We start from the raw sequence: 19695 nt of genomic DNA on the forward strand, positions 1-19695 counted from the left end.
CTGACTGAGCCACCCAGGTGCCCCAGCACCTTTCTGATTCTTGCAAGTCTTCTCCCCCACTTAAAAAAAAAAGTTTATTTATTTTGAAAGAGACCGCGAGGGGGGGAGTGGCAGAGAGAGGGAGAGGAAGAATCCTAATGACGTGCCAGTTCAGAGCCCGACGCAGGGCTCGAACTCATGAACTGGGAGATCACAACATGAGCCGAAATCAAGAGTTGGACGCTTAAGCAACTGAGCCACCCAGGTGCCCTCCCCCCCGCTTTTTTTTTTTTTTTTTTAAGTAATCTTACAAGCAACATGGGGCTCAAACTCCCAACCCCTAGATCAAGAATCACATGTTCCACCAACTGAGCTAGTCAGGCATCCTACCCCTGCTTTTTTTTTTTTTTTTAAACAGAGAGGGGGCGCCTGGGTGGGTGGCTCAGTTGGTTAAGCGTCCGACTTCGGCTCAGGTCATGATCTCACAGTCCGTGAGTTCAAGCCCGGCGTCGGGCTCTGTGCTGACAGCTCGGAGCCTGTAGCTTGCTTGGGATTCTGTGTCTCCCTCTCTCTGACCCTCCCCTGTTCATGCTCTGTCTCTGTCTCAAAAATAAATAAACGTTAAAAAAATTTTTTTTAAGCAGAGAGAACAGGGCTCCAGCTCAGAGTCTACAGCAGGCGGTAGGTTCAGCTGGAATCTAATAACCTTGTTTCGTTTTCATTTTTTATTATCTGCAAGATACAGCAAGTAATACTCATTTTCTGCTTATAATAGTGAAAAAGTTTGTGTTCAAAATGAAGTCACTTGAGTAAAAGAAAATGTGACAGTTTATTTTATTTCATTTTATTTTTTAAGCTTATTTATTTATTTTTGAGAGTGAGAGAGGCGCGCGTACAAGCGGGGGAGGGGCACACCGAGAGGGAGACAGAATCCGAAGCCGGCTCCAGGCTCGGAGCTATCAGCACAGAGCCCTACATGGGGCTCAAACCTACCAACCATGAGATGATGACCTGAGCCAAAGTCAGACGTTTAGCCAACTGAGCCACCCAGGCGCCCCAAGAAAATGTGGCAGGTTAAAGAAAAATTACGAAGCAGATTATTTCTTGAAGGTAGTGAGCGGATGGTGGAGGTTTGGGAAGCACGGGCCTATGGCTCCCGTTGGATTTGAGCAGGGCCTTTGGAGGTGGATGGGGCTGGGAAAGACAGAAAAGGGGAGGCCTTGCCTCACTCACTGTGGATACATTTTAAGATACTTTTGGGTAATCTTTTAATAGCGACCCAAACTCAGGTGGCTAGGAACTTTATGTTTAAAGAGTGCCTGTGTGAAATAAGGAGGACTTTGCTCAGCAAGTTTCACGTTTATAAACAGTCGATTTGTTCTAAAGTGTGTGCTTGTTTGTGCGACTGTACCTCTGGGGTCAGTAGCCTCTTCATTTGGGGTCCCCAGAATACATCTGGCCCTTCAAGTAGAGCAGACCTCTGGGGGAAGTGTTACTTCCGTCCTGTGTTGGTGCAGACACCCTCCTGCAAGAAGTAGGTTGGCTTCCCACTCCTTTTGTTCTGGTCGCAGGTTTTTCGAGATCACGCAGAACGCTGTGTAGAAGGCCTTGGCTGCACAGGATAGACAGCTGAGTGAGATTGTTAATCTGTGAAAGGGTGAGATTCAAAATTATGTCAACAAGCTGGAAGGCTGAGATGAAAGCAGTAGGATATAATCCCACTAAAGTCAGTTTAGGTTGAAAAGAATCCTCTATAGGAGTGCGTGCGGTTGGGGGAGACCGTTATTTTCGTCAACAGCCAGTGGGAATTTTCACGCGGAAGCTCGATGCCAATCTCTTCTTTCCGTGTATGAAGGTTCTTGGGTTTTGTGTCTTGATTTTTCTATCCTGCCACCCTTCTGACTTCTTTTGAGTTTTCAAATTAATTCTTTAGGTTTTCCAAATACTATCAACTGCAAATGGAGGGAATTGTACTTCTCCGGTTCTTAAGCTCTGCCTCTTTCATCTAATTGCGTGAGCTCACGCCTCCGGGTCAGTGTTAGGTACCGGGGGAGGTGGGCATCCTCGCCGTGTTTCTAATCTTAACGAGAATGCCTCTTGTGTCTCCCCCACTCAGTAGATGCTGGCTTTAGTACCGACTGGCAGGTTAAGAAAGTGTCCATCGAGTACTGTTTTCTTGAGTGTTATTATCAACGGACGAAGACTCTCCTTAAATAAACAATAGCACTGGAATCCACAGCCATTGACCTGAACACCAGTTGCCAGCTAATGAAATAATATGTGGTTGGTCCTTGAACAACGTGAGTTTGGACTACAGTGATTTACCTATGTGCGGATTTTTTCTTCGGTAAACATAGTACTATAAATGTATGTTCTTTTCCTTATGATTTTCTTTTTTTATTTATTTTTAAATTTTTTACATGTTTTTGTTTGTTTATTTATTTATTTAAGAGAGAGAGAGAGTGCACAAGCAGGGGAGGGGCAGAGAGAGAGGGAGAGAGAAATCCCAAGCAGGCTCTCTGCTTTCAGTGCAGAGCCGGATACGGGGCTCGAACTCACGAACCGTGAGATTGTGACCTGAGCCGAAACCAAGAGTCAGACGCTTAACCAGCTGAGCCACCCAGGCTCCCCTCCTTATGATTTTCTTAGTGTTTTCTTTTTTCCAGCTTACTTGATTGTAAGAAGTCAGTACACGATACATGTAACATACAAAACATGTGTTGATTGTTTATGTCGTTGGTAAGGCTTCCAGTGGAAGGTAGCCTCTATTAATAGTTAAGTTTTGGGGGACTCAAAAGTTACAGACTTTTGACTGCGCGGGAGGTTGGTGCCCCAGCCCCCGCGTTGTTCAAGAGTCAACTATATTTCCAAAATATTACTAGTTCATCATTATGAAAATCACATTTCAAAAAGAGCTCTTGGGGGCACCTGGGAGACTCAGTCGGTCGAGAGTCCGACTTCGGCTCAGGTCACGATCTCACGGTTTATGAGTTTAGTCCCGTGTGTGCACTGTGCTGACAGCTCAGAGCCTGAGCCTGCTTCAGAGTCTGTGTCTCCCTCTCTCTCTGTGCCTCCCCCGCTCGTGCTCTGTCTCTCTCTCTCAAAAATAAAATTTAAAAACATGAAAATCATTTTTTCAAAGAAGAGCACTTAACATCATAGAGGTGTCCGGGCACCAGTCATCAATCCTGTCTGAAGAACCGGGTGCTTGTCAGGAGGTGGACCACCGTCCTGGAGTCTTTCTGATTTGGGACAGCTTGTTACTCCGTGCGAGCTGAGCGTGGCTGCGGTGGCCCGCGCGGTACCAGCCCGCCCCTGAGAGCAGTGTCACGGGCGCCCATTGGGCGAGTGAGTTGTTTTTGTGCCTTGAAACACCCAGGTGGCGAGTTCCTCAGTCATCTACTCTAGTTCATTTCCTTCCTTCCTCGAAAGAGCCTCTCATTAGTGTTTGTCAGAGTGTATCTCACAGTGTCAAGTGGGGCCCATACGTTGCTCGGGTAATAGTTACTTTTTGCTGGAAAGTATGAATTTGTTGTAAAGATTCGAGTCCCTGGAAGCCTGTGTCTGACCCTCATGGGAGTTAGGGAATGGCAGAGGGAGTCTCGTGATTGCGGCATCGATGACAGGTTTTGCATCACGGGCGACGCATTTGTGTTGTTCGTTTCCTACTAGAGGTCAAGTTCAATCCCTCTTAATCTTATCTTTTTTTAAGTTCATTTATTTATTTTGAGAGTGACAGAGACAGCGCAAGTAGGGGAGGGGCAGAGAGAGAGGGTGAGAGAGAGAATCCCAAGCAGACACGGGGCTCAAACCCAGGAAGCCGTGAGATCGTGACCTGAACCGAAACCCAGAGTCTGATGCTCAACCAACTGAGCCACCCAGGCACCCCGTCTTCATCTCATCTTTAATCACAGATAGGATTCTAGAAAGTATGAATGAACATCTTCTCCTGCATGCTTTGAAACAGCTGTGGCGCTTCGGGGTGCTGAATAGTGGTCTCGACCCATCTTTTCAGGAGGAGGACCTGAGACCCTCCAGACTGGGGAGATGCTTTTGTGCTTAATCTTTTGCTTAGTTTCATTTGAGTTGCAGGCAGGAGACAGACCCTAGAAAAAGATTCTTTGGGAAATTTATTTGCCAAGTTGCCCAACCTCTGTGAGGTCTCTGACAGTGGAGGCATGCTAACCAGACCTAAGACCTAAGCGATAATTGGCAACAAAGCAGTTCGTTGAAAAATAATTAATTCCTTGGCAATGAACTCTTTTCAGTGGCATGGAAGGAAGGCCCTACCCTGTCCCCACCTAGGCACATAGGCACACGCATATATATGAACACGGTAGAAGCCATTTTCCCCTCTGGTCACTGCAGAGGCTATGCTGGCCTTCTTGCATTTACTTAAACCTCACACACTTGTTTTGCTACCTCAGGGTCTTTGCACATGCCATTTCCTCTGCTTGGAAGGCCCCTTTCCCACTTTCTGAAAGGGCCACTGCTCCGTGATCATTTGGGTCTGGCTCAGAGGTCACCTCTTCAGGGAGGCCTCTTCTTTTTTTTTTAATGTTTATTTATTTATTTTGAGAGAGAGTGAGCAGGGGAGGGGCAGAGAGAGAGAGAGAAACCCAAGCAGGCTCCACCCTATCAGAGCAGAGCCAATGTGGGGCTCGATCTCATGAACAGTGAGATCATGACCTTAACCGAAATCGAGAGTCAGATGCCCAACTGACTGAGCCACCCAGGGGCCCCTGGAGAGGCCTCTTCTGACCATTTCATCTAAAAGCCCTCACCATCACTCTCTGTCCCCTTACCCTAATTATTTTTTCCGTGGCTCGTATCTCTGTCTAAAATATTTTATAATATGTATCGTAATGTAACATTGTATTGTAATATATATAATATTTATTATATTAGCATGTTGGAAGTTTCTCTGTCCCTAGAAAGGAGGCTTCAAACAAGGACCCTCAATTATGTCCTGCACTGTGGCCCCAGTGCCTAGAATGATGTCAGCCTTGTATAAATGCCCAGTAGATGTTTATTGAATACATGTTGGTATTAATTGAATACACTATGATTGCATAATGTCCTATGTGGAGTCCAAAGACCTAATTAATTTCACATTTATGTGAAGAGAGACATTTGTGTCACTCTCAAATGAGACAGGTGGAGATTGCAGCTAGAAACAATTTGTGTTACTGTGACAATTTTTCTTCCCGTGTGTCACTTGACCTAAAAGTGCTGAGTGCCTGGTGTCGTCGGGAGCTGAACAGAATTTCAGCTCTTGCTGTTTCTTTTCTTTGGCTAGGTTTTGGTCACATTTTTTGTTTTCAAGTGGCTTTTCAGCCCTTTCGGTGAAATTGTGTAGATGTCCTATAAAGAAGACGTAAGTAAATTTAAAGACATACCATGTTGGTGGGCTGCAGAATTCAGCACGGTGAGGATGTCAGATGTCCTAAATTGATCTATAAACAATTCCAGTCAAAATCCCAGCAAGTCTTCCGTGTAGATATAGACAGGCCACTTCTAAAATTTACGTGGGAGGCAAAGGAGCCAGGATCGCCGAAACAGTTTTGACAAAGAATAAAATTAGAGGCAACCCACTACCCGATTTTATAATATAGATCATAAAGAAAATGTAGATTTTATAATATAGACTTATATACAGATTTAAACTCTAGATTTATAAAGGTATGGTAATCCAGAGCATGGAATCGGTGGAGGGATAGACACATGGATCCATGGAACAGACTAGAGTCCAGAGACAGACCCACACAAGTATGGCCAGTTAATTTTTGAAAGAAGTGCAGAGGTACTTTAATGGAGACAGGGCAGTCTTTTCAAGAAACAGTGTTACAACAATTGGCTATCTGTATGTGCAAAACAAAACCCAAAACCACTTAGACCGAAACTTCCTGGTTTATGCAGAGATTGACCCTAAATGGATCACAAGTCTAAATGTAAAACCGTGAAACTATCTGAAGAAAAACCTAGAAGGTCTCTGGGGCTGGGCAGAATTCTTAAGACACCAGAAGTGTGCGCCGTGAGAGAGAAAGCGGATAAAACGGGCTTCATAAAAACTAAAAGCTCTTGCTTTGCAAAAGGTACCAGGAAGTGAATGAAATGACAAACTACAGACTGGGAAGACATACTTGCAAATCACATGTCCAACAAAGGACTTGGTCCAAAGAACACAAAGGGCTCTCAGAACTCAACAAATAACCCAATTAAAAGATTGGCATAATGGGCACCTGGGTGGCTCATCCGGTTCAGCATCTCCCTTGATTTTGGCTCAAGTCATGATCTCGTGGTGGACTGAGCCCCACGGCAGGCCCTGCGCTGGGCACGGAGCCTGCTCGAGATTCTCTCTCCCTCTCTCTCTGCTCCTCCCCCACTAGCACTTGCTCTCTCTAAAAACCAAACAAAAAAAGACTTACAACAGACTCTTCTCCAGAGTTGTGTGGATGGCAAATTAGCACATGAAAAAAATGCTCAACACCGTCATTAGCCATTAGGGAAATGCAAATCAAAGGCGGATGGGATCGGCTGCACACTTCTCAGAATGTCTGCATTTAATAGGACCACGGCGGGGCGAGGGTGTGGAGCCCCTGGAACTCTCGCCCGTTACCGGTGGGAATGCAGATGGTACACCGCTTTGGGAAACAGATTGGCAGCTTCTTACAAAATTAAACCGCAGTCTCATCCCTACTCCAGAGACGTGAAATGTTATGTTCACACCAAAACCTGCCCGTGAACGTTTATGCCAGCTCTCTTCATAATTGCCGAAAACTGGAAATAGCCCAGATGCCCTTCAGGGGATGAGTGGACAGGCTTCTGCATCCATCTGACGGGAGGCTCTCTGCGATGAAGGGACAGACTTGCCGCCCGCAGTGACTTGGTGCGGGGGGGTGGGATGGGGGTTGGTCTCCAAGGCATCATGCGGAGTGAGGGGAACCGGTCTTAAAAGGTTATGCCTTACAAGACCTAGAGTGTGGTGGTGGTGGGCATCAGCTGCTGGGGAAGTGAGGGGAGTTTGTGTTTAGTGGGGACAGGGTTTCAGATTTACAAAAGGAGGGAAAGAGCTATGGGGACGGATGGCAGGGCTGGCCGCCCAACACCGAATGTATTTAGTACCGCCGGACTGTACGTTCAAAAACGGTTAAGATGGTGAATTTTATTATGTGTGTTTCATCACAATAAAAAGAAAAAAAGCCGCGTACTGCATAATTTCACCTAGGAGATTCTTGAAAAGACAGCGAATGTAGTGATTGAGCACAAGTCTACTTGTTGGGCGTTAGGGGAGGGGTGGCTACGAAGGGGCAACACACGGGTACGTTTTGGGATGATGGGGCTCTTCCCAGATCTTGTGGCGGCAGTCACACAAAACACGTGTGAAAACTCATAGACCGGCATGCCAAAAAAAAGTCCATTTTACTATATGTTAATTTAAAAATAAAAATAAACTCCTGCACCCTGCAGAAGCTGCTCCAGGGTGCAAGACAGAACGAACCCGCTAGAATAAATGCAGCATCGAAGCAATTTTAAAAAGCCATAAAGGCACTCACTGTCAGTATGTAAATAAACAGAAGATAAAATTTGCCACAAAAGCTAACCACAGGCCATTTGCATATCTGATTGCAAGAGCCTGCTGAAGTGGTTTTCACATCCTTTTTTGAAGACTTACTACGACCTTACAAGAAATTGTGCACAGGATACGTGCCTGTTGAATATTTCAGTACAGCGTTCCGTTCGATCCAAGTGTTACCCTCTTTGCAGTTGACCTTCGGCGCTCCCCATCATTTCCAGGCCGGGTGGTCCTGGGAAGGCTCTTGGGAACCAGGCACAGCTCTCAGATAGGGGCCTGGTATGGGGAGGCTTTCAGTGAGAAGAATGGCACATACCTGGGCCTTGTGTCAGAGCCGTTTCTGGGACTTCGGAGTGCACTCCTGGGAGATTTCGGAAATTCAGAATCTGTGTTTGGGCTGGGCCTGGACAGCTCTGCATAAGTGCACACGCGTGTATGTGAGGTTTAAAGCCGGACTGCCTGTTTTGAGATCCAAGGGGTAGAAAGGCAGTCAGATGCTGGCAGGCAGGAGTAGGGGAGCCAGGTGTAGGAGGAGTGCATGAGAAGGGCTGTCAGCCGAGCCAGAGCAGTGGCAGCGGGAGGGGGTCTTCCTGAAGGAAGACTTCCTGGAGGTGGTGACTCCTGAGCCAGAGTTCTGAAGGACATGGAGAATTGCTAGACAAGGATAAGGAGTATATTCTTGCAGAGGGAAAAGAGTGAGGTGCTGCAGGCACTTGTACCGGGAGAGAGGGATGTGGCACGGAGCAGATGCGAGAGGGTGCCAGAGCAGAGCAGGGACCGAGGGGAGAGATGCCAAGGGCATGGCGTATGACTGAAGCTGGCTCGTAAAGGCAGTTTCTCAAGCGCCGTCGGGCCTCCCGAATCGGCCACCTGGGAGGAGCTGCCTGCGACGCAGGTATCCCGGGCCCCACCAGGACCAGACATTCTGGGGGTTGGGCCTGGAAATCTCCAGTTTTAACTGGTGCCCAAGGGGTTGGAGTCAGAGCCACGGCAGGGAGCGGTGGGGAGCCACCAAAGAGCTTTCTCCCAAGAGACTGCTTCTTTTGTGTGTCTCGCTCGTGTTTCGTAACACAGCTCGTGCTTAGAAACCACTGCTGAGCCTAGAATTTGGGAACTCTAGTTTTTTCCAGGTTTCCTGGGGAACGGCATTGTGGACTACCCATAAAAACATGCAAACCCTTCTGCAGGTGTTTGTTCATCCAAGCGCTGTTTTCCGGAAGGAAGCAGAACCGTCTGTGGGACTCTGGGGCTGCTATGTTCCTGTTGGGGAAGAGAAAGAAGGTGAGGTGGGGTCCGTCCTCATGAAGGAGGTGACACTTTCTGGTTTCCTGGTGTCCTCAGGAGCAGCAGCCAAGCTGGACAGACGACCTGCCGCTCTGCCACCTCTCTGGGGTTGGTTCAGCCTCCAACCGCAGCTACTCTGCTGATGGCAAGGGCACCGAGAGCCACCCACCGGAGGACAGCTGGCTCAAGTTCAGGTGAGCCTTGCCGGCAGTGCCCTCCTGAGCCTCGGAGGCAAGTTTGCACCCGTCCCGAGTGGGACTTGCCACTGAGCTGTGACCCACGGGGGGGCATCTCCTGCTGTCCCTTGCACTTCTGGACCTCAGGCCGACCGAGGGCCTGCTACAGTGGTGTCAGGGAGTGTCCTGGAAGGCCATGCCGGGGTGGAATGATGGTCAGAGTGGGGGAACCCCGGTGGGCATCCGAAGCCACCGCCGCTGTATCTCTGGTCTCCCCCAGTCCTTTCCCTCCTCCCCTCCACTTGGGAACCGGCGTCCCTCTTCTGCGAGCCCCCCGTCTCAAGCCGCTCCCCTTCTCTGTCAGGAGTGAGAACAACTGCTTCCTGTACGGGGTCTTCAACGGCTATGACGGCAACCGGGTGACCAGCTTCGTGGCCCAGCGGCTGTCTGCAGAGCTCCTGCTGGGCCAGCTCAGCGCGGAGCACACCGAGGCGGACGTGCGGCGTGTGCTGCTGCAGGTAGCGGGGGTCAGGCTGGCCGACCGTGACCCCGGCCGGTCGGCTCCCCCGGGAGCTCAGCCCTGCGACCGCAAAGTGCGGGGTCAGCCGGGGTTGGTCTGAAGACGCTGCCGGCACCTTCTCTCCCGCAGAGCAGCGGTGGGAGCCTCTCCCGGCGGCCGGGTGTGAGGAGAGCGGTGGCCACGGGGCTTAGCATTTCAAGTGGCAGGTGCCCCAGGCAGCGAGGAAGTCCACGTAGGAGCCGTTTACTGCCCGGGAAGTTAAGCAGCGAGGATTCTCAAAGTCCACCGTGGCATCCAGTAATGCCAGAGGCCTGTGGCCGAAATGAAAATTCACCGGATGCCCTGTTGGGCAGTAAAATGAGATCCTTGCTCTGAGGATCCGAGTCCGTGGTGTTGGGAGGCCTGAATGGGAGCGGGGTGTACTCAGAAAAGCAAGACAGGGAGGCTCCTACCCGCAGAGGCGTTCGGGGTGGGTGTAGCAGGCAGTAAACCAGTGCGAGTATCACACAAGTCGTAGTGAAGTGGGTAGTGGGGACGGAGGGAGGGAGCCGCCCAGTGAGTTCAACCTGCCGGCAGCTAAGAGGCTCGTCCCCTCCCGGCACCAAAGAACGGCAGTTTCCAGCGTTTGGTTTGGGGACGTCATCTGCGATTCAAAGCGGTGCGTTTTGTGAGCGGCGCCCCCAGAGCAGGACAGCCCTGCGCCCAGCGCACCCAGGCCATTGTGGCGGTAGCTACCCCGTGATCCAAGGAGACAGAGGACCTTTGGGGACCATTAGGCCGAGGAGTAAAGAGTGAAGAAGCGGTAACTAAGAAAGGCTGGCGCGGTGGAGTTGAGGACTGATTGCGGGGGGCTGAGGGGTGGGTGGAGCCGGTCGAGAGCCCCAAGTGTATGGTGACTGGGATTCGGGCGAGGGAAAACACCTCGAGGTAGCATTCGTGTTGAAGTGCGAAAGGCTTTGATTGCCCCGGTACCCTCCACACGGAGCACCCCAGACGGGATGTGAAAATCATCCCCCCGCCGTCGGCCTGACCGGACCGCGAGCCTGTCAGCAGCTGCCCGGGAGTCAGCAGAGACACGGACAAGAGGCCGGCCACGGGCAGCAGTGCTCTACACAGCCAACTGTGCTGCCGCGAGCCCAGCGAGCTGAGCTGGCCCCGCCCTGCCACGGACGGTGGCGGCGCTGCCGTGCACGGAGCCGCCAGCTCTTGGCGGCGGCTAGCTCGGCCTGCCAGAGGCCCAGGCGGGGCTGGGGGCGCCTCCGTCACCACTTCCTCACGGCCCGTGGGCAGGGGGCCGAGGACCTCGGAAGCCATGTCCTCCTGCCCTCTGGAAAGACCCGCCTCCGCAGAGTCGGCCCCTTCCTGGGGGTGCCCTGTCCGCTTTCGGGAATGGGCCTCTGTGGCTGCGCGGAGCCACGTGGGGAGCCGTCCCTTACCCGCGATCTGATCAGAAGCGTGAGGGTGGCAGCTCCGGTCGGCGAGGGCCCCTGTTTCTAGCAAAGCCCGTTAGGGAGCCAGACTGCGATGTTCTGGGGGCTGAAGCGGGTGGCTGTGGAGTGCAGCCTTCCGGTCTGGAAGCCCGTGGGCAGCCAGGGGGAGCCGCGGTTAGGCCGCAGTCCTGGGACGCGTGGTCCGTGGCGGCCAGCGCTTCCACCTGGAGGAAGGAGCTGGCGGGCCTGATGAGTTGACCTCTGTGCCAGCTACAGAGCTTGCTGTCGGGCTCCTCCCCACCGAAGCGTGGGGGCTCCGTGTGTGGCTGCGGAGAGGGTAGTGGCAAGCGAGGTATGCGTCCGCAGTGCGAAGGCCGTGGCGGGCTTGCCGCAGCATGGCGGGGGCTGAAGCGTTGACAGTTAGTGTTTAACCTCAAGTGGAGTTTCCCGGCCTTCAGAGGACCAATTGAGGCCCAGAAATTTAACACTTGTGAGCGGCCCTTGAATCTTATGTGGGGCGATAGCCCAACCTCTGTGCTGCAGGTGGGTCACATCCAATGGAGGTCGAACGCTTTCCGTAGCCTGCCTGATACGCCTTGTAATGTAAAGGGTGCCCCTCGCTGATGTTTAGAGGGGTTCCCAGAAGGCGTCGACAAGAGCAGTAAAATTTCTCTTTTACGTGTCCCAGTGGGTAATCAGAGAAGTATACGGGTAATTGTCCCCTGGAGGAGGGATGGGCTCCAGGAGACTGCTGGGTTCCTGGGCAGGGGCCTTGTAGCCGCCTCTCTCAGAAGTCAGGGTACAGGACCCAGATCCTGCTGCCGGGGCTGGGCCATGCCAAGAGGTGACGGCGTCTGCGGCACCTGAGCAGAGGCCTCTAACTTGGGTCCTGGCTGTCCCGAGAGGAAGTCATCAGGGTCCCTGATCTCCAGAGCTGCCAATATGGAGAGGTACGTGGGTCATCTTGTACGGGAGGGAGCCGCGTTGCAGGCCGCCCCTCAGTGGGGACCTAAAAGGGGCCCAGAAGTCCCTGTATCCCCTGGGGCCCCTCCGTTGGGTTCCTGGCTGTGGGAGGAGTGGGGCCTGTTCACCTTTACCGGCAAACGAGATTTGGGCTTCAGAAAAATTCTTCTTCGTGTCTAGCTACGGCATTGGTACCACCTAATGCCTGTGGTACTGTATCTGACGTTTCTATAAGTTGTAACAGCATGGCCTTTTGGGGGGGGGGGCTTACCCTTTAAGTAAAACTCTTGAGATTCTGGCCCCCGGGGTGCCTCCTCTGGGTTGGACACGGTCAGGGAGTGTGGAAACGTACCACTTAGCAAAATGACGGACCCTCTGACCCATCCCGGTTTCTGGCTGAGAGGAGGTGACTCATCCAGGGTTGTCCGCTTACGGTGAGCCTGAACTCTGATGTCAACGGAGGGATGGGCCCAGTGTCAAAATCTGAGTCAGGACACGGGACCTTCTTTCTCCTTATCTCCAAGGGCTCTGCAAGCTTGCGGGGATCTCTTCCTCAGAGCCCACCCCCTTTTTTATTTTGTCTGTCTCCTGCCCTTGTGGCCTGACACATTTGGCCCCCTTGCTGTGGTGACAAGTCCAGGGGTCCTCTAGGGTGTCCCTGATAAAATGGGTCCTCAATACCCTGGGTTTTTTGATTTTGTTTTTGTGTTTTTAACGAAGTATGAATTGTAGAGTCTTGGGCCACCCAGCCAACTGGCGCATCTCAGCCGCCGCAAACAGCAGGTGGGAGCCTGTTCCAAAGTCCCAGAAGAGCCAATCAGCACCCTTCTCCTCCCCACTTCGGGCACATTTTTCTAGAAAACCTTGCACTGCTAGCGTGGCATAGTCCCCTGTCTCCATTTCTGGTTCACACTGGTCGTTGTTGGACATCTCAGTTCGACGGACGGTAGCAGGGAACGCCTGGGATGGGGGCTGCTGCGTCCTGCCCTAGGGTGCCCCGGTATATCTCCCGGGAGTTAGGTCCACCTCAACCAGCGCAGCGCTCACCAGTGCCTTTGGGAGAGTCCCCCGGCCCCGGGAATGTAGCAAGAGCAGTTGGGTGCAATATGCCACTGTGCCCAGTAAGGCCCAAGCCACGTGAGCGGGGTTCTTACAAGAGTCTAGTCGATTTTCAACCTCCTTTGGGGACTTGGGGGGAGCTGGTACCGTGTGCTCGGGGGCCCTGCTTTTAGCGAGGGTGCGTTTTGCTCTACCACGCCAGGGGTGGGACTGCCAGTATCTCGTGGGGTTAGGGGACGATCTGCGACAGCGGCAGGGAAGGCAGCAACACCGGAGGCGCTGGCCCGGGGTGCCGGGATGCCCCTGGTGGAGTTGCCTCTGTCACGGGTTGGGGCCGGCTGCCCAAGCTTAACACCCAGCCCCAACCACCAGCACAGTGGCCCTAGCTGCCAGCCTCCCTTTCCAGCACTAACCTAGGGGAACTCTCTTTGGCTTCCAGGGCCATACGGCCTGCGGCCCTGCTGGGAAAGAGGCAGAGTCCTTCCGTCCTAGTTAGCTCACTGTGGCTCAGCTTTCGCGTGCGATCGTAACCAGTCACCTCCAGACCAGACACCCAGTGGGGTCTCATTTAGAGACTGATGGGAAACACAGCCACCTCAGATTGGGGCCTGCCGGTCGGCCGCTGCAGGGGAGTCCGATCTTTTACAGCGTAACAACTTAGGGTGGGGATTTGTGGCAACACCCAGAGGCAGTGCCAAGCAACGCCACGGACTGCCAGCAAGCAGTGCTTCCTTCCCAGAGAGCCCTGTCCGTCCGGGAGAGGAAGTTTGTGAGCCATTCACAGCCCCGAGGCATCGTACAGGGTACAGACTGCAGGGCACCTGGGAGGCTCAGTTGGGTGAGCGGCCGGCTCTTGATTTCAGCTCAGGCCACGATCCCAGGGTTGTGGGATGGAGCCCAGCGTTGGGCTCTGTGCTGAGCATGGAGCCTGCTTAAGATTCATTCTCTCTCTCTCAAATTAAATTAAAAAAAAAAAAAAAAAAAAAAAAGGAGATCCTATCCTTGTCACCAATGGTATTGAGAAGCCAGAGCTGGGATATTGAATTAAGATTACGTAGATTATAACCTGATGACACGGGGTCAGCAGGTAGCTCCCTCAGCATCCAAGCACATGTCCCCTCTGGGGATGTGAGACCCGTGGGGGCTGTTTTGATTGAAGGCACAGCCTCAGTACCGCCCCAGAAAGGTAGTGTCACAGATTTATTATTACTTACAGATCCTGAAGCAAGGGGGCGCCCCTGGCCTGGGGAGGAGGACAGTCCTCCCTCCTGAGTCCAGAGCCAGTGGGAGATAAAGAGCAGGGTAGCGGGGCGCCTGGGTGGCTCGGTCGGTTAAGCGTCCGACTTCGGCTCAGGTCATGATCTCACGGTGCGTGGGTTCGAGCCCCGCGTCGGGCTCTGAGCTGACAGCTCAGAGCCTGGAGCCTGTTTCAGATTCTGTGTCTCCCTCTCTCTGTGACCCTCCCCCGTTCATGTTCTGTCTCTGTCTCAAAAATAAGTAAATGTTAAAAAAAAAAATTTAAAAAAAAGAGCAGGGTAGCAAGCACCCATTACTTCCAGGTTGGTCGCGGTGGAGCTCACTACTTTTTGTAGCCTTAATTCTAAGTGGTTATTTTAAAAGGTGCTGCCAGGAGCAGCGACGCGGGCGGGAACTTACGGTGGGGATCCTAAGCTCAGACCCTTATCTTGGTGTCCAGACTCTGGTTACGAGCAGGGTTATCACACTGTCAGACGCCTAGGCAGCAACTCAGAAAGACAAAGTTGTTTTATGAGAACAGGGGCTCCCCACCTTCCCAGAGCGCAGGAGCGGGCAGCCAGCCAGCTGCGGTCCTTCCCCTTGACCTGCAGGGTGGGCTGCGGAGGAGATGCTTCTGGGGGAGGGGCGTTAGGGATGCAGCCTCAGACCCACGGGTGCAGTGGGCGGGGGCTGAGCTCGGGCGGAAACAGGGTAACCGAGGGCGATGCCGTTCCTCCAGGTGAGGCTCGGGTGCTCAGTCTCTGGTGGCTGCCGGCACCGCTGGGCCCTGCTCCTCGCGGGTGCTCATTGGCCGGTTCTGGTTTCTGTGGGCCGTTCTGGAGCTCTTGTTCCTGGCACCTCTTGTTGGAAGCTCGTCCAGAGGCACTTACTTTAAGATGAGAAGGATGGATTCCTGTTCCTCGAAAACTGTTCTCGGCCGTTTTCCAGCATCAGCACCTGGGCCAGAGGCCTCCGTGGCCTCAGGGCCCCGCGCCAGTGACTCTGGCTGCACCCTCCCCCGCTCAAAGGCAGCCGTGTGACCGGCGTCGAGGGACTGGCAGGACGCAGTAGCGATACTAGGTGGCACTGATCTAGACTTACTCTGAGCCGGGGTTTGGGGGCACAGGGTGGATTGTCTCCGTCACCTTCAGAGTAGCGCTTGCCTCCCACGTGGATGAGGAGGTGGAGACTGCCCAGCGGGCGGGTGGGGGACGTGGGCTTCACCCCCGGTGACCGGATTCCCATCCTTGCTGGTAACTCCTGCGCCGCCTCCTGCCTCTCTGGTCTCCACGGTGCCACCTTAGCAGCGACCAGCCCCGTGGAGCTGATGTCTCTGCCGGAGGTTGCTCTCTAGGAGACGTAGCCTTGCAGAGCCCCCTGTGAAGCCCGCATCACGTGACCACCTGCAGTTAATACAGAGTTTGTCACTATTAATAGGACGCATTTCAGTATCTGGTGACGGTGGTATTTTGAACTGGCCTGTGCCCTGACACCCCTCCCTGTCCTCTGCCTCCAGGCCTTTGATGTGGTAGAGAGGAGCTTCCTGGAGTCCATCGATGACGCATTGGCTGAGAAGGCCAGCCTCCAGTCCCAGCTGCCAGAGGTAATCCCCCGGCCTGCTCCCCGGCGGGGGGGAGGGGAGCACGCCAAGGCCTGGCTTTGCTAGGAGCAAGGACTTGCCTTCCATGTCACTGTCAGGCCACTGACACGACTGGGCCAGGGCAGCAGGATTCAGGGGACTGGGTGACAGACTCGTTCCTGCCTGAGGGACTGGGGGACGATGCGTTCGCAGGGGCCCTTGCAAGAGGCCTCCCTGGCCCATGCAGGCAGCTTCACTCCGGCCCAGCATGGGGCGGGCAGTGAAGAATATGAGGAAAGGCCCTTCCGGTTCAGTCCCCGACCTCACCCTGTGCGTAGCCTCGTCACCCACCCGCTCACATCACCCACCGGCACTTTCAGAACTGACGGCACAAGTCGGGTCATGTCTGGCTTTCCTGCAAGAAGCCTGTCTGGGGCTACAGTGCGGCTTCATCCTGGCCCGGACCTCAGATCCTTGCCTTCGAAGGGAGGGGGTGGCTGGTGAGATGGTCTCCGAGGACCCGGCCTGCTCTGACCCCCTGATGACGGCCTGTAGGGTGTCCCTCAGCACCAGCTGCTTCCTCAGTACCAGAAGATCCTCGAAAGACTCAAGGCACTGGAGAGGGAGATTTCGGGAGGAGCCATGGCTGTTGTGGCGGTCCTTCTCAACAACAGGCTCTATGTCGCCAATGTCGGTGAGCCACCTACCCGTCCCCGGGCGGGGAGTGCTGGGCAAGAGGTAGCCTCAAGGTCTGTGTGTTCTTTGGACTGTCCGCTTCCCAGACACGTAAGCTCTCCAGCCCGCGTCTCCTGAGACTGTTGGATATGTCTCCCTGTTTCTCCGCAGGAGCGTCCCAGTCCCAGCCCGGGGAGCTGGAGGTACCAGCTAGGAGACAGGCATCCCGGCTTTAGTCCCCGCCCTGCCCCAACTGACTCTGGGCGAGTTGCGCCGCCTCTCTGGGTCGCCTCAGTGGCTTCCTCTTCAGGAAGAGGTTGCCTGGCTCCAGAACACCCACTCGGCATCCCACAAAGGACGGCGAGACGGGCTGGGTGAGGGGCCACAGGGATATTTGGATTTCATTGTGGACAGAATTAAAAAATGTAAAAAGATAAGCATGTAGCGAACCCCCGTGTGCCCATACCCCGGCCACAGCGATCACCTCCTTGGGGCCAGTCTCATTTCCTCTGCAGCCCTTTGTCCCCACAAACCCCAGACATCATGTCGTTTTCTCTTTGTAGATATTTCAGTATGTCTCCCTAGAGAAAAGGTCTCTTACTAAAATCCTAATCATCCTAGGATGACACTGGAAAAGTTTAACCTAATTCCTTAATATCATCAGCACGCCCTGACTGGTGACTCACCCCAGTGGTCTAAGCCTATTTTCTTTGCTCGTTTCAAGGATTTCCTTGGGTGAGATGCCTGACTTTTCTCTCTCTGCTCAACGTGTCCTGCCCCTCCCTGCACCCAGACTTTGCTCAGCCGCTCAAATTCTGCTACAGGTACGAACCGTGCCCTTTTATGCAAATCCACGGTGGACGGGCTGCAGGTGACCCAGCTGAACGTGGACCACACCACGGAGAACGAGGACGAGCTCTTCCGCCTCTCTCAGCTGGGTGAGCGAGGGTAGGGCCGACCCCTCCGCGGCTCCCCCTGCGTCCTCTTCCCGTGTCCACGTAGAGAGAGGCGTGAAGGGCTTGCTTGGGCCGTGACCTTGGGGGTGGATCCCAGCCCTGCCCCTTACTAGCTGGTGATACGCAGAATTTCCTAAGTTTTCTGTGCCTCAGTTTCCCCATCTGTGTAATGAGAATCATAGTAACACCTATCTTGGGGCGTTGTGAGGGTCGGGAGTCCGTATGTGTCAAATGTTCGCGAGAGTAGTGAGCGTGCGGTAGGTACTGTGATCGGCGGAGACTGAAAGGCCAAAGAAGGCCCAGGATTGCAGCCACCTCGGCCTAGCTGCCCCCTCCCCCCAAATTCCCAGGGAGCTCTGCAGCCCAGGCCGCTGAGTGAGGGAGCGTTCCGATGGGGCTGGGCTCCGGGGACCCCGGGGCGCTTCGGGGTAGCCGCTCTCCAGGGCGTCCTGGTGTGACTTCATTCTCTGTTCGCTGGGTCTTCGTTGCCTTGTTTTTGTGGCTGTGTCTGGATCCCCTCCTTTGAGTTTTTCATGACGGACAGGATCTGGGATCCTGTTGTCCTCCCTCTGGCAGGTTTGGATGCAGGAAAGATCAAGCAAGTGGGGGTCATCTGTGGGCAGGAGAGCACCAGGCGCATCGGGGATTACAAGGTCAAGTACGGCTACACTGACATCGACCTACTGAGGTAGGTGGCCCATCCAGCTGCCCCCCGTTTGTTTGTAAGGCCAGAGGGCCTGGGCAAAAGCAGACTTTAGGCTCTAGGGACAAAACGTAGTTTGAGGTAATTCAGAGCCCAAGAAGACCTTTCTTCCTCCCAGAGATGTTGGCGTGTGGCCCTAAACCCAACGAACCAGGAGTTGGGGTTCTAGCGTAGGGTAGCAAGCACCTGTTACTTTCAAGGTGGTTGGGGTGGAGGTCACTGCTTTTGGAAGCCTTAATTCTAAGTGGTTATTTTAAAAGGTGCTGCCAGGAGCAGCAAAGCGGGAACTTACGGTGGGGATCCTAAGCTCAGGCCCTTATCTTGGTGTCCAGACTCTGGTTACAAGCAGGGTTATCACACTGGGTCGTGTTGGGGAGCTGGGTCAAAGCCAAGCGTGGCGACCAATGCCACAGGGCCTGACACAAGAGGCCAGTGTTGGCACGAGCTGCCTGGTGTGGATAGGGACGGACCAAAGACCTGCTGGTCAGTGCTGTCCGTGGCTGGGGCCGGGGCAGAGGTGTGAGACAAATTGGACACAGCCCTCGGAGGACACTGCCCTTGTGGGTGCCACCCAGTGCTCGTAGCAGCAGATGGGCCGCGATGATGATTGTGGGCCTTCATTGTACCAAGCCTGTGCCCAGCTCTTTACGTGCGTTCTTACTCAGTCCCTACTCAGGTCTCGTGAGCTTGTTGTCCCAAAGCTGTGTTCTTGTGAGGAAATGGTAGCCTGCCTGGTCACAGGGCTAGCAGGGGGCCGAGGCAGGACTCGAACCCAGGCCTCCTGAATCCAGAGCAACGTCCTCAACATTGACTGGGAAAATAGGCTTGTGTGTGCGTGTGTGTGTTGCCATCGCAGTATTTGATGGGGGAGCCATGGGGGAATCATACCAAACACCCTGGCGTCAGAGCCAGGCTCGTCGTGGCCCAGAAGGCAGGGATTAAAACTCCTTACTCTCACCAAATTTAGGCAATTGAGTTTGGAAACTTTTGTCTCTGATTTGTGGGGTTCTGTTTGCTTAATTGGAAGGTACACCTGTAGTTTAGAACCAATTCAAATAGCGCCAAGGGTATACAATGAAAAGTAAGTTTTCCTCCCGCCGCAAGGCCGGACTCCTTCCCCAGAAGCTGCTGGTTTCTTGCGTATCGTGTCCACGTGCACATGTGCGTGTGTGTGTGTGTGTGTGCGTGCGTGTGTGCGTGCGCCTGGACGGGGCAAGCATCCTTTTTAATGTTTATTTTTGAGAGAGAGAGAGAGCGCATGAGCAGGGCAGGAGCAGAGAGACAGGGAGACACAGCACCCGAAGCAGGCTCCAGGCGCTGAGCTGTCAGCACAGAGCCTGACACGGGGCTCGAACTCACAGACTGAGAGATCATGACCTGAGCCGAAGTCGGACGCTTAACCGACTGAGCCACCCAGGCGCCCCGAAAGCATCCTTTTTAAAGCACCCCCAAGTGCTGGCATCTGCTTTCCAGAGCGCCGCACCTCACTTATTCCCTGACGGGGGCCGCTGCTCTGTCCCTGAGGGCGGGGTGTGGGCTGCGGAGTCCCAGAGTGTGGC

At 53.7% G+C, this 19695-nt stretch overlaps 1 protein-coding gene across 1 annotated transcript in view; it reads left to right on the plus strand.

Annotated features, from left to right (window-relative positions):
• Positions 1-19695, plus strand: part of TAB1 (TGF-beta activated kinase 1 (MAP3K7) binding protein 1) — a 32888-nt gene that overhangs the window by 5423 nt on the left and 7770 nt on the right. Inside the window, exons 2-7 of the mRNA XM_042947846.1 lie at positions 8897-9033; positions 9380-9533; positions 15740-15826; positions 16358-16496; positions 17302-17415; positions 18010-18121. Coding sequence (XP_042803780.1) covers positions 8897-9033; positions 9380-9533; positions 15740-15826; positions 16358-16496; positions 17302-17415; positions 18010-18121 — 743 coding nt within the window. The remainder of the gene's footprint in view (positions 1-8896; positions 9034-9379; positions 9534-15739; positions 15827-16357; positions 16497-17301; positions 17416-18009; positions 18122-19695) is intronic.

The sequence above is a fragment of the Panthera leo genome, chromosome B4 (genome assembly GCF_018350215.1).
Source record: "Panthera leo isolate Ple1 chromosome B4, P.leo_Ple1_pat1.1, whole genome shotgun sequence".
Taxonomy (NCBI): domain Eukaryota; kingdom Metazoa; phylum Chordata; class Mammalia; order Carnivora; family Felidae; genus Panthera; species Panthera leo.